Here is an 18,811-nt window from a genome sequence, read left to right as displayed (position 1 = left end):
CAAGGTGAAGGTTGTGGGCAGTGTGTGAATGGGTATGAAAAGATTGGGGGAAAAAAGTGATAGTAGTCGCATCGCCTGGTGGCGGACGCATAGCTCCGCTGCTGCGTCAGTGTCAACCCCAAAGCGATGTCTGCTGCGTCTCCTCTGTACGAGGATTCACTCGTTGCATCTCTCATTCACGTGTAGATTCAAGGCCGGGACAATGCTGACAAGATTAGCTGCTACTGTACTGTGTGGCAGTAGTCCACTTGGGGTTAGGGTAATGAAAACCAGGATAGGTGCAGCTGAAGGAAAACTCGGGTTGAGATATGACAGTAGGTCATGTGATTAGAATTTAGTAGAATATTTGAAGCAGGTTGAAGCAATAAAGGGTTAGGGTTAGGATCAGGGAACTAAAACACAAATTTGTAACTGTAAAGTTGAAGTTGTACAGATTTTTTTTATACCTTGTTAACACAAAATAGGGCTACAGGTACACAAATCCAAAAAAAATTCCAGCAGTCATGAACTCGACACTTTTGCTCAAATCTTTGCGGTGCAGTTGGTGCAAAACACATTTGCACACCTGTGTTTCATAATCTGAGAACATGCACAACATTTGTGCATTTGTAAATCCAAATGTGAACTAATGCATCAGAAGTTTTACAAATAAACTTACAACAATAATCACCGTTCAAACAATAAAAAAAAACAGGCAGCCGGCAGCACACAGACTGAACTGATACAGATACAGTTCATATGTATAAAACACATAAACAGCGGGAGAAAAACCGTGGGTGTGAGTCTATATATTTAATTAAATGGAAATATACTTTTAATCTCATAAATCTGCAACTTTATTTTCTCGTATATTTGACACCTTTAATCTCGTAAATCTGCGACTCCGATCTGTCACTCAAAAATCAGCAGAGAGCTTCCTAAGGCCCGCCCACTCTAAGCCCTGTTTTCTTGTGGATCGAATCGCTCGGTGTGCACAAGTTACAAATCCTTTTGCACCAAAAAGTATCTGTCCTGAAAACAACAGCTTAAACTCGTAGGAGCAGATTCGAGCACTTGTATGACTTGTAGTCGTGCAAAAAAAATGCTCAATGATCTATAGAATTTTATTAATGATAAATTATTTCACAGATCCACAACTTCTGATGCATTAGTTCACATTTGGGTTTACAAATGCACACATGTTGTGCATGTTCTCAGATTATGAAACACAGGTGTGCGAATGTGTTTTGCACCAACTTCACCGCAACGATTGGAGCAAAAGTGTCGAGTGCATGACTGTTGGAATTTGTGATGCATAGGATAGGATTTGTGTACCTGTAACAAGGATTTTGTCACGAGGAGACAGATTTGTTAGTGTTTTTGTTGATTAGTGAGTTGTTTTAGTTTATGTCTTAAGTCACGTTAAAGTTCATGTCATGTTTTGGTGTTGGTTTAGGTTCACTTCCCCTTTTAGTTTGGTAAGCACTCACTTCCTGTCGTGCTGGCACTGCATCCACCTTGACACACCTCCTCCTAATTCCTTCATGCACTGCACCTGGCGATCCTAAGTAATCACACAACACCTGCCCTTGATTTCCTCTCCCCTTTATAGTGTCCCCACTTCCCTCAGTCGGTTTCAGTGCGTCGTTTATGCTTCATGAAGAAGTCATTGTTTCAAGTCTGATCACAAGTTTTGTTGAAAGCTCAGAGCTAGAATAGGTTTTGGTTTTTTTGTTACGAACCAGTTCGTTGAATACTTGGATTGTTATTCCAGTGTTAGAAGGTATAATTGGTTTGTCGAATCAGTACATAAAGATACCTTATACGGTGGGTGAACAGGCAAATAAAAAGTGAGAATGAATTTGCTTTCATTAATCGTAAGATTTTCATTCCCTCAATGTCCAAATCATATGTGATGCAGACATGTTGCTCACAAATGTAGTGGCTTGGTGGCCTGGGTGGCCATGATTCATTTATACTGAGACACAGCAGTTTTGGGCGCAGACTGGAGGCCGGCACTGATGGGTGGCTTCTAGGTACGAATAATTAATGTTGAAATCCTGAGACTTGCAATTCTGTACTTTCTGTAAAGATTGATTGATTGATTGACTTGTGTTTAACCTGTTCACCGACCTTGCAGGCGACAGTGGATACCCCCTCAAGCGGTGGCTGCTCACCCCTTTTACGAACCCACAGAGCGCAGAGGAGAGGACATATAATCTGTGCCACAACCAGGCGCGCAGTATTGTACAGCGCACCATCGGGCTCCTGAAGGGCAGGTGGCAATGTCTCGACAGCACGGGGGGAACGCTATGCTACAAGCCCGAGAAGGTCTGCAATATTGTCAGAGCGTGTGCTGTGCTGCATAACGTGGCAAAACTAAAGGATGTGGCCCTGCCCCCGACGCTGATCGTCTTGGCCCCGACCCGGACCCCTATCCCCAGGCATTTGAGCCAAACGCTGCTGCCGTGCGCCAGCGTTTGGATGTGATGTGTCGCTTATGAAAACACAGGTATGGAAACAAATTCAAAATAATCATTTATTGATTAACTCCTTCAAGGTGGTGTTGAGCTCAGACAGGACATGCTTTATCTCCCGCGGTTCTCCAGCAACCTCGTTGATCGCAGTGATTGTGTCCCACTGCGTCTGCAGGACTGCATCAGTGAGGACACAACTGCTGGAGGACCGGGATGCACAAGGTGCAGTGGAGACGCTGGGCGCACATGGCTCAGCTGCAGCACCACTGACCTCGCTTGGACCCGCAGCAACTACAAAAAAATGTTGAATAAAGTCACTTGTTTTGTGAACAGAGTCTCAATCGTTTCTGTACATAAATGGGTGAACACAACTTTGATGCATTTGGTTTACACTCATTTCAAATATGGGAATAAAAATTACATACCTTGTTCTTCTGCTTCTTGTGGAGCCGCATCGGTGTCCCCCTCCGTCACCACTCCACTCAGGAGGGATTCCCTGATGATCCCCGCCAGTTTTTCCTCCAGTGGGGTGAGCTCCAGTTGGCCCGTTCCCCCGCCCGTGGCACAGACGCTCTGCCTGTGTGAGGCCAGGCGCTTTTTTGCGTCCACTTTAATATCTGACCACTTCTTTTTCACCTCGGCCACACTCCGACCTTCTGAGGCAACAGCATTGACGTTATCCGCCACATGCTTGCCACTCTAGAGCCTTTTTGGCATTGGTGACCCCAACACTGTGTCCACCAAACAATAACGCCTTCCTCTTCTCCACCTCCCCGACAAGAACTTCCACCTCACACTGAGTAAAATTACATTTCTTGGCCTTTCTCTCAGATTTCGCCATTATTTCAGTCATGAATCAATATTCATGAGGGGCGTTTCTCTGAATATTTATAGGCAAATATGGGCGTGGTATGACCCGCACACAGGTGCGCAACATTAAGAGTGGATTGTGATTTATAAAGGGAAATCGGCGTAGGATGTGCGTGCGCACTGTTTTATGAATCAGGATATTTTTGTGCGTAAGCACTTTCTGTGTTTCGTGCGTACGACAATTTTGACGTTGGTCCTACGCACAGTTTCATAAATGAGGCCCCTGGTCCCCAGACACTGGGTTAGAGCAGCAGCATTGTCCAGATGAGGTCCACACACCTGAACCACACGGCCCAGAGTCAGGACCCTGGCATCATACAGCTTCTGCAGTAGAGACGGTCCTACAACGCAGCGGAAACGTGTCCCGTGAGTCACTGGTTCGTTTAGGAGCCAGAAAAGAGAGTCGCATCTCCCTCGTGTCCTACAGAAAAGTCCCCACACTTTAAAAAGTCCCTTGTAGAAGGTGGGGAAGTTTCCCAGGTTAAAACCACGTAAATCCATTAAAAACAGAGAGTCTGCCATACCCAGTCCACCACAGCGCTCCAGTATGGCACGAGCCACTGGCCTCCAGACCAAATCCAAGGGTCCGGTTAAAAAGCGCTGGATGTGCTGGAGTCTGAATGCGGCCCCCCTCCTCTTTGGGAAGGAAGAGGATACTTTGTGGGACCCTGTGCAGACGGTCCCAGAAGAAGTCCACCAGAACAGCCTGCACTCTGGACAGCAGCTTCTCTGGCAGGTCCAGACACATCAGCCGATGCCACAGCATGGAAGACACCAGGTTGTTGATGACGAGGACTCGTCATCAACTTTGCAGTTGAACCACTTCTCTCTCCAGATCTCGCATAGATCTGCTCATGTCTCTCGTCACATTGAGCGTGTACTGCAAACAAAGTTGTTTAATCTTTTCCTATGTCCCACCACTGCTGTAACGAGCTGTACTCAGATTTAGTTTGTTTAAAATAAAACCAAAAATAACTGAATACTTTCTTAAAACTAGTGTCTGACAGCAGTGTGGTGTTAAAATGCCAGTAAGCACTACATCTAATATTCTTAATAAAAACCACACAGTGTACAAGAGAGTGATCAGACAAACCCACAGGACAAATAAAACAGCTCTTAAAAACATTAGCATGTTGCTCATAACAATAAAAACGATGAAGGCTGGCCAAAGACAGTAAGTTGTCAGGAGTAAGGGTTTACAGTGCAATTAAAATCACCTCCTAAAAACAGATATGTGTCACTAGAACAATTTAAAAGAACTTCTTTTAAATTGTCTAAAAACACCAGTCTGTCTAATGCAACAGGAGCGTATACATTCATAAAAAACATTTTAGTTCTCTCAAACTCTGCTGTTACTTTTAAAAACCGTCCTGGAATAATCTCGTCTGAGTGTATGATGAGGGGGTGAATTCACTGGAGAAGAGAATTGAACCCCCCCCCCCCCCCACACTGTTACTGTCTTTGTGGCTTAAAACCACCTCCCCAGTCCACTCCCTTCTCCAGTCACACTCATTATCTGAGGTGCTGTGTGTCTCCTGGAGAAAAATGACATTTAGCTGCTTTGTTTGAATGAGTGTGACGAGTGAATCTCTCTTCACATCTTCACGTGCACCATTAATGTTTAAAGAGCCCAGCTTTAACTCACACATGCAATATAAAAGCTGCATCCAAACAAAAACAAACTTAACAAACTAAAGAAAAAAAATAAACTCACTCATTCAGTACTCTCTTTTTCTAACTGGCTTCGAAATTTTGCTTAAAATCTTTTTCAGTCTAAAAATGTCAGTGTCCATAAAAGTGGGTTGACCAAGGTCTCCTTTGTTTCTCATCATAGTCCTTAAAGACTGACTGAGGAGACGTAGATCAGGGAAGTGATCCTCAATGTTTACTCCTTTCATTCCCTTTGTTTTAGTTAAAAACACCTAACATGGGAGAAGAGTACTCACGGTGCACCTCCCTGTCCTTCTCATCACCCTGTGTGCTCTGTGTCACCCAGTGTGTCTTCTTGTGTGTCTTCTTCTGCGTTGTCCTCTGACCACTCAGTGGACATCTGTTTGTTCTTTTAACATTTTCTTGTTTTTTGGATCGTTTATTTTCGTTTCCACATTTTTCCTTGTAATAGAACATTTGAAAGATTCTCCCATAGAATCATCATTAACGTGATCATTATGGTCCAGAGCAGCCTCTGCCGCTCTGACCACTGTCTGTCCTCTGTCTGCAGACGACTGTCCCTCACTGTTCTGTGTGTGTGTGTGTCTGGTGTGTGTGTCTGCGGTGTGTGTGTCTGTGGTGCGTGTGTGTATTACCGGACCATGTGTCCCTCTGCCTCGCAACCAAAACACCTGAAGGAGTCCGACGTAACGTGCACTGTGTAGTCAAAATCATCCACTCGGAAATTCAGGGCCAAATTTAAATCTGTTTTATTGTCTTTTAGGATCATAAAAACCTGTCTCCTGAAACACGTTGTGATTTGCACCTGAGTGGAATCATTTTTATAGCGGACACGAGCATCCCGTGCCGCAACAGCTCTTTCACCAGGGCTTCATTACTTAGAAACGGAGGTGTGTTGGAAATTATATATTTTTTGGCAGGAGTTACCAGAGGTAACGCCTGCACCAGTGATCCTGCAACCACCACACCACTCTCTACTAAATCATTGACTTTATCCGTGCTGTCCAGAAAAATAACGACAGCACGGTTCATCCTGGACGCAGATTTAACTCTGCCACGCCGAGGCTACACACCTCCACTGACACGCCGACACCAGGACACAGTCTAACGGCATGTCAGCGAGTCAGCTTCTCCAACCCGGAGACTCCAGGTGCTGCCATTGTCTGCAGAGCCGGCAGACACCGAACAACACAAATAACTCTACAACTATAAAAAATAAACAAATCAAAATCACAAAATAAAAGTTAACTATCAACAAAAAACCACCAACCTGCAAAAAAGAAGAAGATAGGATTAGTTGGAAAAGTTAGTGAATCACTCGCCACACTCTCAGCCACGCCCACTCCCAACATTCACTCAGAGAGATAGAGAGAGAGATTTTTGATTTTTGAATCAACTTTTTTTTTTCGTTTTTTTTTTTTTCAAAGAATCACAATCAATTTACTCTTACTCTTTAGAGTAAGTAACTAAGTAAATAAATAAATAAACACTTGAATTACATGAGCACATCTCCAAACTGCAGTGTGTGGTTTTCTACAAAACACAAAGCCTGATTAAAACACCAAACCTGCTGGTCTGGACTTCATCATGTTCATACACACTGTGACAGGCTCAACAATAAAACCATCCTCCACCTTTCTCCTTCGGCTAAAATACACTGCCATTTTAGCCTGCCCTAAAACAATATTTAAAAGCTGGCATTTGTTCTTGTGTTGGCGTGTGTATTTAAAACCCAGAATAAAAAGCTGCTTGGTAAAAACCTCTCCACATTAAGTAAAAACTGGGGTAAAAGACGAAGACACTCATAAAAACAGTGAAACACAGTATCTCTTTGGTCGCAGTAGGGACATTTGTCCTCTGGGGGATCGTCCATCTGGGGTCCAGTCAGCACCACCACCTGCCCCAGAGTGACAACCCTCGCAGTCTGCAGTCACGTGGCCAGACTCTGACCTGCCCAGCTGGAAAGGTCCAGACGGGTTCCCCACAGGACCAGCTCCTGGAGGATCCTGTACAGGGTGTACAGTGCTCTCTCCTCTATTTCCTCAGCAGGTTCCACACTTTAAAAACATTTTTATAAAAAAACAGGCAGAGGAGATGTGCTCATGTTCGGTATATTAATTAAAAACAAATTAAAATCATGACCCAGGCCTTTTTTTTTTGGGCCTGAAAATGAGCCTCACGTGAATCATGCAGATCCGCAGAGTTTGGTGTGTGGTTGGTTAAACTGCACAGCGGTTTTAGTGCGTCTGCCACGAGTCTTCGTTTCACTCGCAGCATAGTCCGCTATTTTAGCTGACGTGTTCTAAGAATGTTGCACTGTGCTGCCAACTTTGTCTTTTTTAGTTGAAGCACACAATGGGATGACATAGCCTAGGCCTAAATGTAATAGAGACATAGTGGAGTGTGCTAGCTTAAATGCTAACTCTTTAGTGATAAAGTCAGCTAGCATAGCAGAAGTGAGATCAGTGTTGGCTCGATCAGAAGCCTCTGTCTTTATTAAGAAATACTGCCATGATTTAGTTCTTCTGCAATGTGTTTTTTTCCATATCAATGTTCATTAAACGGTGGGTAAAAACACAGCTTCTTGAAGCAGCAGGAACAGTGAGGAGCCTCCACAGTAGCAGCTGCATATTAAGTAGCCGTGTGTTTCCTCTGTGACAAGCAGCTGATTGGCTGAAAAAAAAAAAAAAAAATCTGATGTTTGAGGTATATCTGACTTCCGGTGGCCCTCCATCAGACCCTCCAGCTGCATGTCAACCCACACCCAGATTACAATATACGCATTTAGTTTTAATTTATCAGTATTTATTTGTCTGTCTCAGTTTTGTATAAAGGTTTTGGAACCCGTTTAGTTTTGTTTTGGTCTGTTGTTTCAGTATTGGTTGCAAGACAGCATTGAGACTTGAGAGTATCACAAACTGTAAGTCATTTTACTGTAACTGTCTTTAAGAGAGGGGTTTGTGCGCTTCATCTTGCCATCACTAATTGCATTACTTATTCTTTAAACAAATGCCTTTTATGTTTAAATAATTATTATATCACATGACATAAAAGGCACAATTCTATTTCAGAGAAAGTGACCCAGTCCCATAGCAAGAGGAGACCAAGTTTGTATTTTTGTTCTCAGCAGGTCAGTTACTGTTAAAATAGAGTCAAGGAATAACAAAATGAGTGCAGATGATGCCATGGTGTCTGATGATGACATACTCCACAAGAAGATTAAATCTAGTTTTGAAGTGTTTGACACCAACAACCAAAGTACAGTGGATGTCAAGGACATTGGTACCATCATGTATTCACTGGGTTGCTTCCCTTCTCAGAAAGACATAGATGAATTTAAAGCTGAGGTGCAAGATAATAACACAGGAATTGTTTTTCTAGACAAGTTTCTCCCAGCCATGACCAAAGTGTTGCAGGAGAACAAGTTTCCTCCATTCTCAGAGGATGTTCTTCTTCAAGCCTTTGAAGTTCTGGACAGAGAAAAGAAAGGATACCTGGACTCTGAGGAGATGACAGAGTACATGACAAAGGAAGGTGATGCCTTCACTGAGGAGGAGATGACGGAAATGCTGTCAGTGCTCGCTGACAATGAAGAGAAGATTATCTATTACAAAGACATGATCGGCGAATTGACCTTCGAACCAGTCATGTAAACAGTGGATGATGACTTCCGCTGAGTGAGTGGACGCTGGCATGTATGTTGCCGCTGCTCACCAGTTGTAGTTCCAGTGTTTTAAATTTGCTTTTATGGCCTATGGCTTCTCGATTTTATGTGGCATAAACTGACCTCGCTTCCACACATTTGCGAGAGTTACATCAGCTTCTCTCTCGCAGTTAAAACCTGTTGTCGCTCTGGCACTTCTGGCAAGTGCACGGGCTAACGCCGGTAGCAAATGCTGAACCGGCTGTCACGACACCGGCTTTCTGATTTTACCTGGTTCCTCTCTCGTCATGTGGCCCAATAACTTTCTCACCTGGCTTGGACTCTGTTGGATACTTCTGTCATTCTGCCATCATCCTGTGGCAGGACTACTTCATTACTCTGTCGCAGACCTTCTTAAGCTCCGGTTGAATGCACCGGAGCCTCCACCACCGGAGCTGCATCATCACCAGGACATCACTCGCCCGCCTTGCCAGCGTTACATCCACCGTGGGTCCATGGGACATATCCAGCACAACAACTCCAGAACAGTCAACTCTACTTGGTCCACTTCTCGTCGCTCCTCCAGAAATTCCGGGCATACCGTCAATTATCATGCACCATCATGTCCTGGCTAGGACGGCTGCTAATGCTACTGCTGTCAAACAAGATGCCTCTGCTGTCAACCTCGGTCTGCTCAACATCCGCTCACTCACGAGCAAAGGACACCTCATCCAAGATCTCCTCACTGACCATAAGCTTGAATTTCTCTTTTTATCAGAAACCTGGCAACAGCCTAATGACTTCTCACAACTCAACAAATCCACTCCTCCCGGTTTTGTTTACCTCTCCCGTCCCAGTGGCAACAGCCGTGGAGGAGGTCTCCGCAAGAAGTGGAAAGTCCTGCCTGTACCAGTACCTACATTCAGCTTATTTGAATGCCTTGTTTTTAAGCTTCCTGGACCCTCACCAACTATCGTTGCTACAGTTTACCGCCCCCCCCCCCCCCCCCCAAGCCACACAGAATTTTCTACTCTACTCACTTATATATCCACTGTTTCACCATATGTAATTCTACTGGGGGACCTCAATATTCACATGGACAATACCAACCTGCCTCTCACTAGCCAACATCACTACCCGTACTGCTTATTTCCATCTCCACAACATAAACAGACTCCGCCCCTCTGCTCCTCAGATATATTTTGGATATCTTTTGTGCAAATTTGAACTTATTCTGTCTGTAAAGTGTCCTTGAGTGACCTGAAAGGCGCTTTTAAATTAAATGTATTATTATTATTACATCTTGTTAAAAACAATCTACAAAAACTGGACTTTTGAAATTCTATTAAATTTTATTTGTATTACACTGAATCACAACAATACACCATCTCTAGGCTGTGTACATAGACAATATTATAGAGAGCAGAGAAACGCAAACAGGAGGACATCTCCTTAATAACCAGACTCGAAGATGTGCAGCATCTGCCTCGACCGGTTGGGGTGAAAGGAAAAATAAGGGACAGAGGAGAGGTGGGGGACAGAAAGAACAAGAGGGATATACATATAGGTAGAGACAGAAGAAAGAGACCAGGAGCAGAAATTTACCAATTGTATCAAGTTATAGGTTTAGACAGAACAGTGAATGATGACTGATGACTGAAGAACTCTTATTCCTCAATAAAAACCTCTGAATTCCCATCCCCAAATGTCATGACAGTCTATGTTACACAAGCACAGCCCACCTTCCCTGCACATACTGTTTCCTAAAGCACACCCTCTCTCAATCCCAGATACTAGTCAACATAAACACAAACACTGTCAATATGTTCAGCTGATTCAGTAGATATATTGGCTGAACCATGAAAATGTGTACCCTCATCTATTTAAAATGGCAAAACAATTTCTGAGCACACCAGCATCATCTGTCCCATGCGAGCGAGTCTTTTCAAAGTGTGGCGAAATTGTGAGCAAAAAAAGAAACCGTCTGAATCCAAAAGCTCTAGAAAAAAAGTGTTCCCCTTCCCATAATCACCTCTGCCATAGTTACACAAGCACACCCAACCTATGCCATATTTCCCCAGCACTCTCCTCAGTAACACAAAACACACATGCGTCAATCTTTATTAGTAAATACAACATGATATACTGTTTCAAAACAAAGTTGCTACTTTGCGTGTGCACACGTGTGTAACTGCGTGGGTGCAATTAAAACCCTCCTGTCCACTAACGAGACTGCTTAGTTTTGACTGCAGCCTCGCACTTCGCCAGGAGAGGTCACTCTAAATGAAGCTTCGAGTAATGAACCCATTTCCGAAACAACTGGCTCAAGTGGTTCAGTGTTTCACAAAAGCTTCATTTGGACATCACTTGCATAGTCCTTGGCAAGGACTTCGTACAATACCATTTAGAAAAATGTTTTTAAAAGCACTGGACTGTACTGAATAGGTGCCTTTTATCATGTGATGTCATAGTGATGTCATCAATAAATATAGTTTCACCCTGTAAGTGCTTTTAGAAATGCAAATTAGTGGCTTTTGATTCTCAAGTCATGTCACTGAATAGGACATCTATGGAAAAGTCGAAAATGGCAGAAGGCTTCAGTCAACAGTCCTATATGAAGGGATATATGGTGGTGGGCCCTCCGTCTGCTGGGGCTTTTAAGAAACCCCTATATCGACCAACCGCTTTCCGCAAAGCATATGATAATGGACTCCTGCCATTAATGGTGGTGCATGGCGGTGTACGCAACAACATATCATGGATGGGCCAAATCCAGAGGCTGGACTACTACTACTACCTGCCTCTGTTCTTTGATGGCTTACGTGAGACTGATCATCCATATGAGCTCTTTGCCCGCCAGGGGATCCATGACCTGTTGGAACATGGAGGCGACAAGATCCCGCCCATCATCCCCTGGCTCATCATCCCCATAAAGAAAGCCCTGAACACACGGGAGCCCCAGGTGATCTGCACAACGCTTAGAGCCCTGCAGCATCTGATCATTTCTACAGACAAGGTGGGAAAAGCTCTGGTGCCATACTTCAAAAATATTCTCCCCATGTTCAACTACTTTAAGAATAAGAACATCAGAACTGGTGATGCTATCGACTACAGCCAGAGGAAGGGACAAAACATTGGGGACCTGATTCAGGAGACTCTGGAGAAAATGGAGCGTTATGGAGGAGAGGACGCCTTCGTAAACATCAAACACGTGGTGCCCACCTACCAGTCCTGCATGACCAAATAAGGTGGGACAGTTACCTGGGGTACTAGGTAGGTACTACCTATTCAATATTTTAACTGTTCATATTAATAATGTTAATATTTTAACTTTGACTAAGCATTTTGCACCTTGAATGCGGAATCAACAAAAAAGGGAAATGGAGTCAGTGGTATTTAACTTTCAAATTCAGAGGGGGAAAGCATAGCTTGGGAGGAAATAATGAAGCTATGGCAGCAGCACTGGGACAGTGAGGTGTAAAACACAGTGATTTTAGCCACTCACTATGCTAAATGCTAAAAACTAGGGATGCACCGAAATGAAAATTGTTGGTCGAAACCGAAAATCCGAAACACAGAAAGAAATTATTATGCCAATTCTGTACATGTATATTATATTATAGAGTGTGCCCCTCATTTGGTACAGACAGACAAGCTTTTTTTCTGTGCACCGCTCCGGCACCTTCTCTGTCTCCAAACGGGCTCTCCGTATCCAGCACAGACTGGATCATCCAAATAATAATCTTTATTTTAATGACAAGAATTGAGTACTGTCGCGATGAAGTTCAGGGTATCCGAGTAGATCTTAGTAAAAAGAAATGTAAAATGACAGACTCTTAAGAGTGCACTTTTCATTGTTTTCACTCCGTGGTCTCAATCTTTGTGTAGAAGACACTTTAGTGCTGCAATTAAGGGAATAACAGATGCATCAGATGAGCTGATGTATTTAGTTAACTTCTCAAAGAGAGAGAATGTTCTCTGGTGTAAAGTGAATGTCGCTGGGAGTTCATAATCTGCGCTGTATGCAGCCAAGTTTTGCTTTTTTTTGCGCAAAGAGACTTTCCAGCATTTAATAGGTGCTGTTCCACAGTGTACTCGCATTTTGTTGGAACTGTTCTATTGGTGTTCCAAACGGATCTTCGACAGACTCTTAGTGGGAATAGACAGGCGCATGCTGGCCACAGTTTTTACATGCGTCATCACAACATCGTTTCTGTGGTTTTGTTTCAGTGATAAAAGTCTTTCGGGTGGCATAATATTCGGTGCATCCTTACTAAAAAACTATCCTCCCCAAACATAAGAAATCCTCAACTTCATTACTATTACACCTCCATTCTCAGTTGCATAATGCTATGTATAGCTTCTATCCATCACAATAATAAAATAATATTATTATTTAAGTTTAAATATTAAATAAGGTAAACATACATTTACTGTCAATCTTAAATTGGTTTCCACCACTAGGGGAAGGCACACAGCACAAACAATGTGCCTTAGACCTGGAGAACCCTAATTAATGTGCTTCGGGCTGAAACTATTTTCAGACTTTACCCAGCAACAATAATTGGCTGATAGGTTGCTAATTCAAGACAGCTGTATGAATGGACTACGTAGAGCAATCTGCCTTCACATCATCCATAGCACAAACAGCACTCCATACTGACATCAAAAAAACTGAACTTTAATTTTAAGCTCCTTTACCAAGATAACCAGTCATCGGCTCTGCATCATTCAGCGACTATTCTGTCTGTCTGGAGAACCCCAGTTAATGTTACTGGTAAAACCCAAGTTTGTCCAACTATTTCAATTCAACAAACATCTGTTGTTACGCCAGGTTTATAAGACATACTTGGACATTACATACACATGTAGTATGAGTTAAACCCATTGATATGAGTACATTTGCATATAATTAAATGATCATTGAGATTGGGACTAAACTGGTGGAAAGAAATAGCCCTCTCTTGCTCTCTTCCAAATAAGATAGCCGCATATAAACATTTAACCTTTGACATAATTTAATGTATTAAACAATTGCATTATTGGCTGTACATAATATTATTGACATGAGAACATGAGAACCTTTGCCTGAGATTTGTCTGTTTGGGTGGATGAGTGGGATGGGTGGCAATTGTTTGAAGATAATATGTTAATCTAATAAAGGACTAATTAAAACCAAACAAATGGTTGTATTTTTGTGTGACATACGTGATAAATGAAGTGATTACCAGACTGTGCTCTTTCACTTGCATCTTGTCTGAGACCTGTGCATGCATTCACAGCATCCGTGCACGTTTGTGCTCATTACAAACATGCACGTGAGCATTCGTGTAAACAGTGCTTGCAGCTGAAACCTATTTTCAGACTTTACCCGTCAGCAAGAAATTCTATTTCCTGATTGGCCGATGGGTTGCTAATTCAAGACAGCTGCATGAATGGACAACGCAGCGCAATCTGTGTCATCCACAGATTACTAATTTATGTGCGGTGAGTTTTATCACTTCGCGGCGTGAGAAATGTCATGTGTGAGCGTGTGAACTCATTGAACTGTATGTCTCACGTTGAATGGGCTGACATTATTTACAACAATCAGTATAATTTGCCATTTCATATATTTCAGTCCAACAATGCAGTTCACTGTGTTTCAATTAACTTTTGAAAAAGCCAATATCATATTTACCATTCACATTTTATGTCATAGTGTTTACTTAGACCTTACATTATTATAACATCATTCTTAAATCATTTCTATTTTGACATTCCACATATTGAAGTCTATTTTTCTTTAAAGGTTAAGCCGCCTTCTACACTCATGTTAACAGATGAGGTTCCCATATAAAGACGTGTTTATAAGGTTTACTGATTGATCATAGATGTGTATGATAGTCAAACTTATTGATATTTTTTCAATGCTGTGTAAGCATTCGATTGCTAACCAGCTAGTCTGAACAAGAGCAAGAGTTCGTGGTCATAGAGAGAGAAGCAGACGAGAGAGGCGGAGTGAACATCTGCCTCCACAGAAGACAAGCTCCTCATAACTGAATTTCACACTGGTTTCATACCTGAGTTTCCAAGTCTGACATTTTCACATACAGTGGTATGCAAAAGTTTGGGCACCCCTGTAAATGTTCAGGATTTTCCTTTATAAATGATTTCAGTTACATATATCTTATAGGAGACAAACACAGTGATATTTGAGAAGTGAAATAAAGTTTAAAGGCACCACAAAAGAAACATTTTGTGGATCCTCCTTTTGCAGAAATAACAGCCTCTAAACACTTCCTATAGTGTGGGAAATAAATTGTTTTCCTGTTCCCGTGAGGGAGTTTTTAGTGTAAGGTTTTCTGTATGTTGTTAAAGATAACAATTAACCAAAAGTCAAGCTGAGAACAAATGATGGGATTGTAAAAGCAGGGGTCGGCATGAGGTGCACAGGATGACATGTGTGGGTCATAAAGAAAGTGTGTTGTCTTGTTGTAACTTGCTTTGATGTGACTGTATATATGTTTGAGCTCTCTGAAGCAAAGTCAGAGAACATTATGCTATTAAGTTAACAGGCATATTGATCAATTATAAAAAACAAAAAAAAACATGTTTTGTTACAGCCCTAATAGTGGTTTCACACCACTGGTATCCTCAATTAAGCTTTAAAAAAATAAAAAAAAACTTCAGACTATTGAGAATAAGGGCACTTTTCCCGTCAGTGACTGACACTAAATGGGCCTTACACCCAGAGACGCTTTTTGACGTTCTGGGAGTGAGACTGTGTTGGATGGACAATCTCTCTAGAGCTCCAGAGAGTAGCCTGAGTGACAATATAATATTTTCACTGCACACACATCTTCTTAGACATCAAGCTTTGAAAAATAAAAGCTCTTTAAAATATTGAACATTGAAGAAAAGAAAAACCCTTCTTTGTAAAATAGTTCCATATATAAATCACACTCATTGACACATTGTGCAGTGAAGTATATTATCCTGAGAGGATCTTATGTTTTCTGTTATGAATGTGTGTTTATGTTGAAAATAAAGAGATTCAATTATAATATAATTAGATTTGCCACATCTGAAGAGCAAGTGCACCCCTTACTTACTTAGTGTGTATTTGGTCACAATTTGTCTCTGCTTAGTATTTGTGAAAGTAATCAGATACTCTGCCACTTAGTTTTAGGTTTTAGATCTGATAGCGACCAAGTTTGTTCTTAGTTGTGGTTTGATTTGTCTGGTGTTTCAGACAGACGTCATTGATTCATTCCATAATTTGTTGAACTTTTTGGAAAGCAGTGCTGGTCTGAAGTCGATCCGTAACAGAGTTATTTGATTAGTGAATCTCAAGACCAGATGACGCAAGTCAGCTCTCTTTGTCTCACTCTAGCTCCTTTAAAACACAGATACTACTGTATTACCAGTAAAAAGACTCATGTATCCAAACATTACTGCCCTCAGTACAGTGGTTCTCAAACTTTTTTTCTGTTGTGCCCTATTTGGACCAACAAAAGCATTTCATGCTCCCTCATGTTAACAAAATGGTCACAAAACGGAAAAGGTTTCACTTTTTAAGTTATGTCAAGAAAATGACTGTTCCATTGGCTTCCTCTAAGTAAGTGCAAAAAAAACTATGACTTGAATAAACCCATTTATGTAGTATTTGACACTAATCAAATCTTTTCTTTCACGGGGAAAGAGAACAAACACTAATTACTAAAGGTAATTTTTTTTTTTTTTTTTGGTAAAAATGTGCAATCCAATCTGCAAAAAAGCAGCCACGCAGTGATGCACGTGGCTAGCAAGTCCCATTTTCTTACAACAGAAAGTTACGAAACTGATTTCATGACTTTATTTTGGAGCATTTAAAACGTAGACTGACGTGTGTTCACTTCAGAAGCTGGGTGTTTAATCGATTTGTCTTTGGAAATGTCATTTCATTTGCATGCAAAGTAAGTCAGGTTTGCAGTGTGTGTGTTTGTGCACGGGATCAGTTTCTTCTTCATTGTTCTCTCTGATGTTATCCAAATATGATCAAAATGACATGTCAGCGTTATTTGTCTCACAAGCATGCGTTAACGTGCCCAGCACTATCTTTTTTTTTGATACATGAGAGCAAGCGTATGCCGGCTTTTTGTGCTACTCATTGTTTATACATGAGGCCCCTGATGACCTGTGTCGAGGAAATTGTCCGAGTCGAGAGTTGAAGATTGCATATGAACGTGTAAGTAATAGTGTTTGTAAATACTGTTTTTTTAACAGTGCTTACATACCAACACTATTATTAGTATACATTTATTAACAGTGTGCTATTTGTTTGGTTGTTTATACCTACCCTCACTTTCTGTCATTCGTAATAATACAGTCATTCAATAAAATTGTATTTTAAATGCAAGCAATTGCCAACACAGAGTAATATTTCTTTATTAATCCTCTGATTCCTCTGATGATGAATACAGTTCTGTATTTATGTTGTTTTAGAATAAAGCTTTATACGGTGACCCTATCAAAATATCACATACTGTATATAGTATATATTGTGTATGGTATGATCAAAATACTTTTTTAAAATTATTATTATTAAAGCTCCCACAGAGTGATCACTCTACACTCACATATGTGAGTTATGGAGGTCTACTTACATACATTAACCCATTGACGCCAGGAAAGCATTGATACATTTTTTACCATTGACGTCGAGAGCGCGGCTGCGTAATTCTACCATAGACGTCGGGAAAGCAGATACGTCAATTTTTGGGAGTTATAAGGGTTACTAGTAAAATTGTTTTGAAATGTCTTCAAGCAAACATGGAGGACTTTGACAGCGAAGAGATTTCTGAAGGCAGTGATTTTGAGGAGTTTCTCGGCTTCAATTACATCATTGCTGATAACGAACGCGCTGAACTAATCGACCGGGATGGTTTATGGTTTAGACATAATTATGTTTGAAGACGACCGGGTCTGCAATAATGACGATGAGTTTGGAAGTTTTGAAAGTGACAGGAGACTGAGAATTAAAATAATCATTCACTGCTACTCATTATCAAAACATTGTTTTAACAATGTTTAAAAATGACTTTGTCAAATCTCCCCGCCGCAGTCCCTTTTACAACTTTGACCCGGAGTAAGACCCAGAGTCAAAAGACACTGTCGCAAGTGAGACACCTCCACAACAGACGTTCTTCTTCTTCTGCAGTACAATGTATGCACCCGGATGTGCCCAGACTAGTGCCAGGAGCAGGAGAATCGGCTGTTCAGGAGACGGGATCCTTACGTAACGATACTAGGCTTTTTCAGACCGCTTGCAGAGGCCGAGAATACAATAAAACCCAGAGTTCTCAGCAGTGGCTGAATTTTAGGGCTTTGTAAATGAGGTAATGCCGCAGATACACACCAAATAACAGCATCAATTGGAGCTTCTGGTCTATGGGAGCTTTAAAATCTGGTTACATAAATCCATTTCCTGTTATCTAAGAACTGTATATGTAATGCAAACTACAAGCATTTCATATAATGCTCCAGCAGTATAACTAAAAAGTAAAGTCTAACATTTAGTATGTACATCAGATTATAAAATCTGACAACTCGTGCTTGTGTTCATTAAATAGTCGTTGTTGTTGCTACTCACATAGGTTATGAATAAAATAAACAGATCACAAAAACAAATCACAAGAGAGAGCAGGTCAGGTGCAACAATTAATTAATCTAATCTTCTTTTATTTTTACAATTAATACAAGCTTTGTGATTTTTTTAGCTTCTTAAATGTGAATATTGTCTGGTTTCTTTGCTCCATTTGACAAAAAAATCATTAAAACTAGGTTCCAGGTTTGAAAAACACTGATCAACATTTTAACTATATTTTATGGACAAAAAAATCGATTTGATTAATCAAGAAAATAATTGACCGATTCTAAAACTAAACAGTATATTTCATTAAACACTGAAAACACATCAGTGTTTCTTTGACAACCACTTTCACTTCAAGATGGAAATTGTGGCACTGAGGCCATCTCTCCAAAGAGGAAAGTCTCTGAGTAGTGAAAGAGCATCTACATTTACAATCATCACTACAGACAGTAAACAGACACCACAATCTGTAAAGCCTGGTCTTATCATTACAAAGCAGACAAACTAATAACAAGCAGACAGCTAAAGCTGCTACTTCAAACTCCATGACAAACAAGC

General features: G+C 41.3%; 2 protein-coding genes across 2 annotated transcripts; both read left to right on the top strand.

The window, feature by feature from the left end:
- Positions 1–8,164: 8,164 nt before the first annotated feature.
- On the top strand, positions 8,165–8,650 carry LOC310941017 (dynein regulatory complex protein 8-like; the record flags this gene model as incomplete). The annotated part of the gene is made up of 1 exon (XM_083906088.1): positions 8,165–8,650. The coding sequence occupies one exon, from the start codon at positions 8,165–8,167 to the stop codon at positions 8,648–8,650; it is 486 nt and encodes a 161-aa protein (XP_083762214.1).
- Positions 8,651–11,224: 2,574 nt separating this feature from the next.
- LOC310941016 (parkin coregulated gene protein-like) lies at positions 11,225–11,887 on the top strand (the record flags this gene model as incomplete). The annotated part of the gene is made up of 1 exon (XM_083906087.1): positions 11,225–11,887. The coding sequence occupies one exon, from the start codon at positions 11,225–11,227 to the stop codon at positions 11,885–11,887; it is 663 nt and encodes a 220-aa protein (XP_083762213.1).
- Between the last annotated feature and the right edge of the window lie 6,924 nt (positions 11,888–18,811).

This window comes from Microchirus variegatus (genome assembly GCF_963457635.1).
Source record: "Microchirus variegatus genome assembly, chromosome: 19".
Lineage (NCBI taxonomy): Eukaryota > Metazoa > Chordata > Actinopteri > Pleuronectiformes > Soleidae > Microchirus > Microchirus variegatus.
The sequence above is the reverse complement of the archived record's forward strand: the minus strand, read 5'-3'. Positions and strand labels throughout refer to the sequence as shown.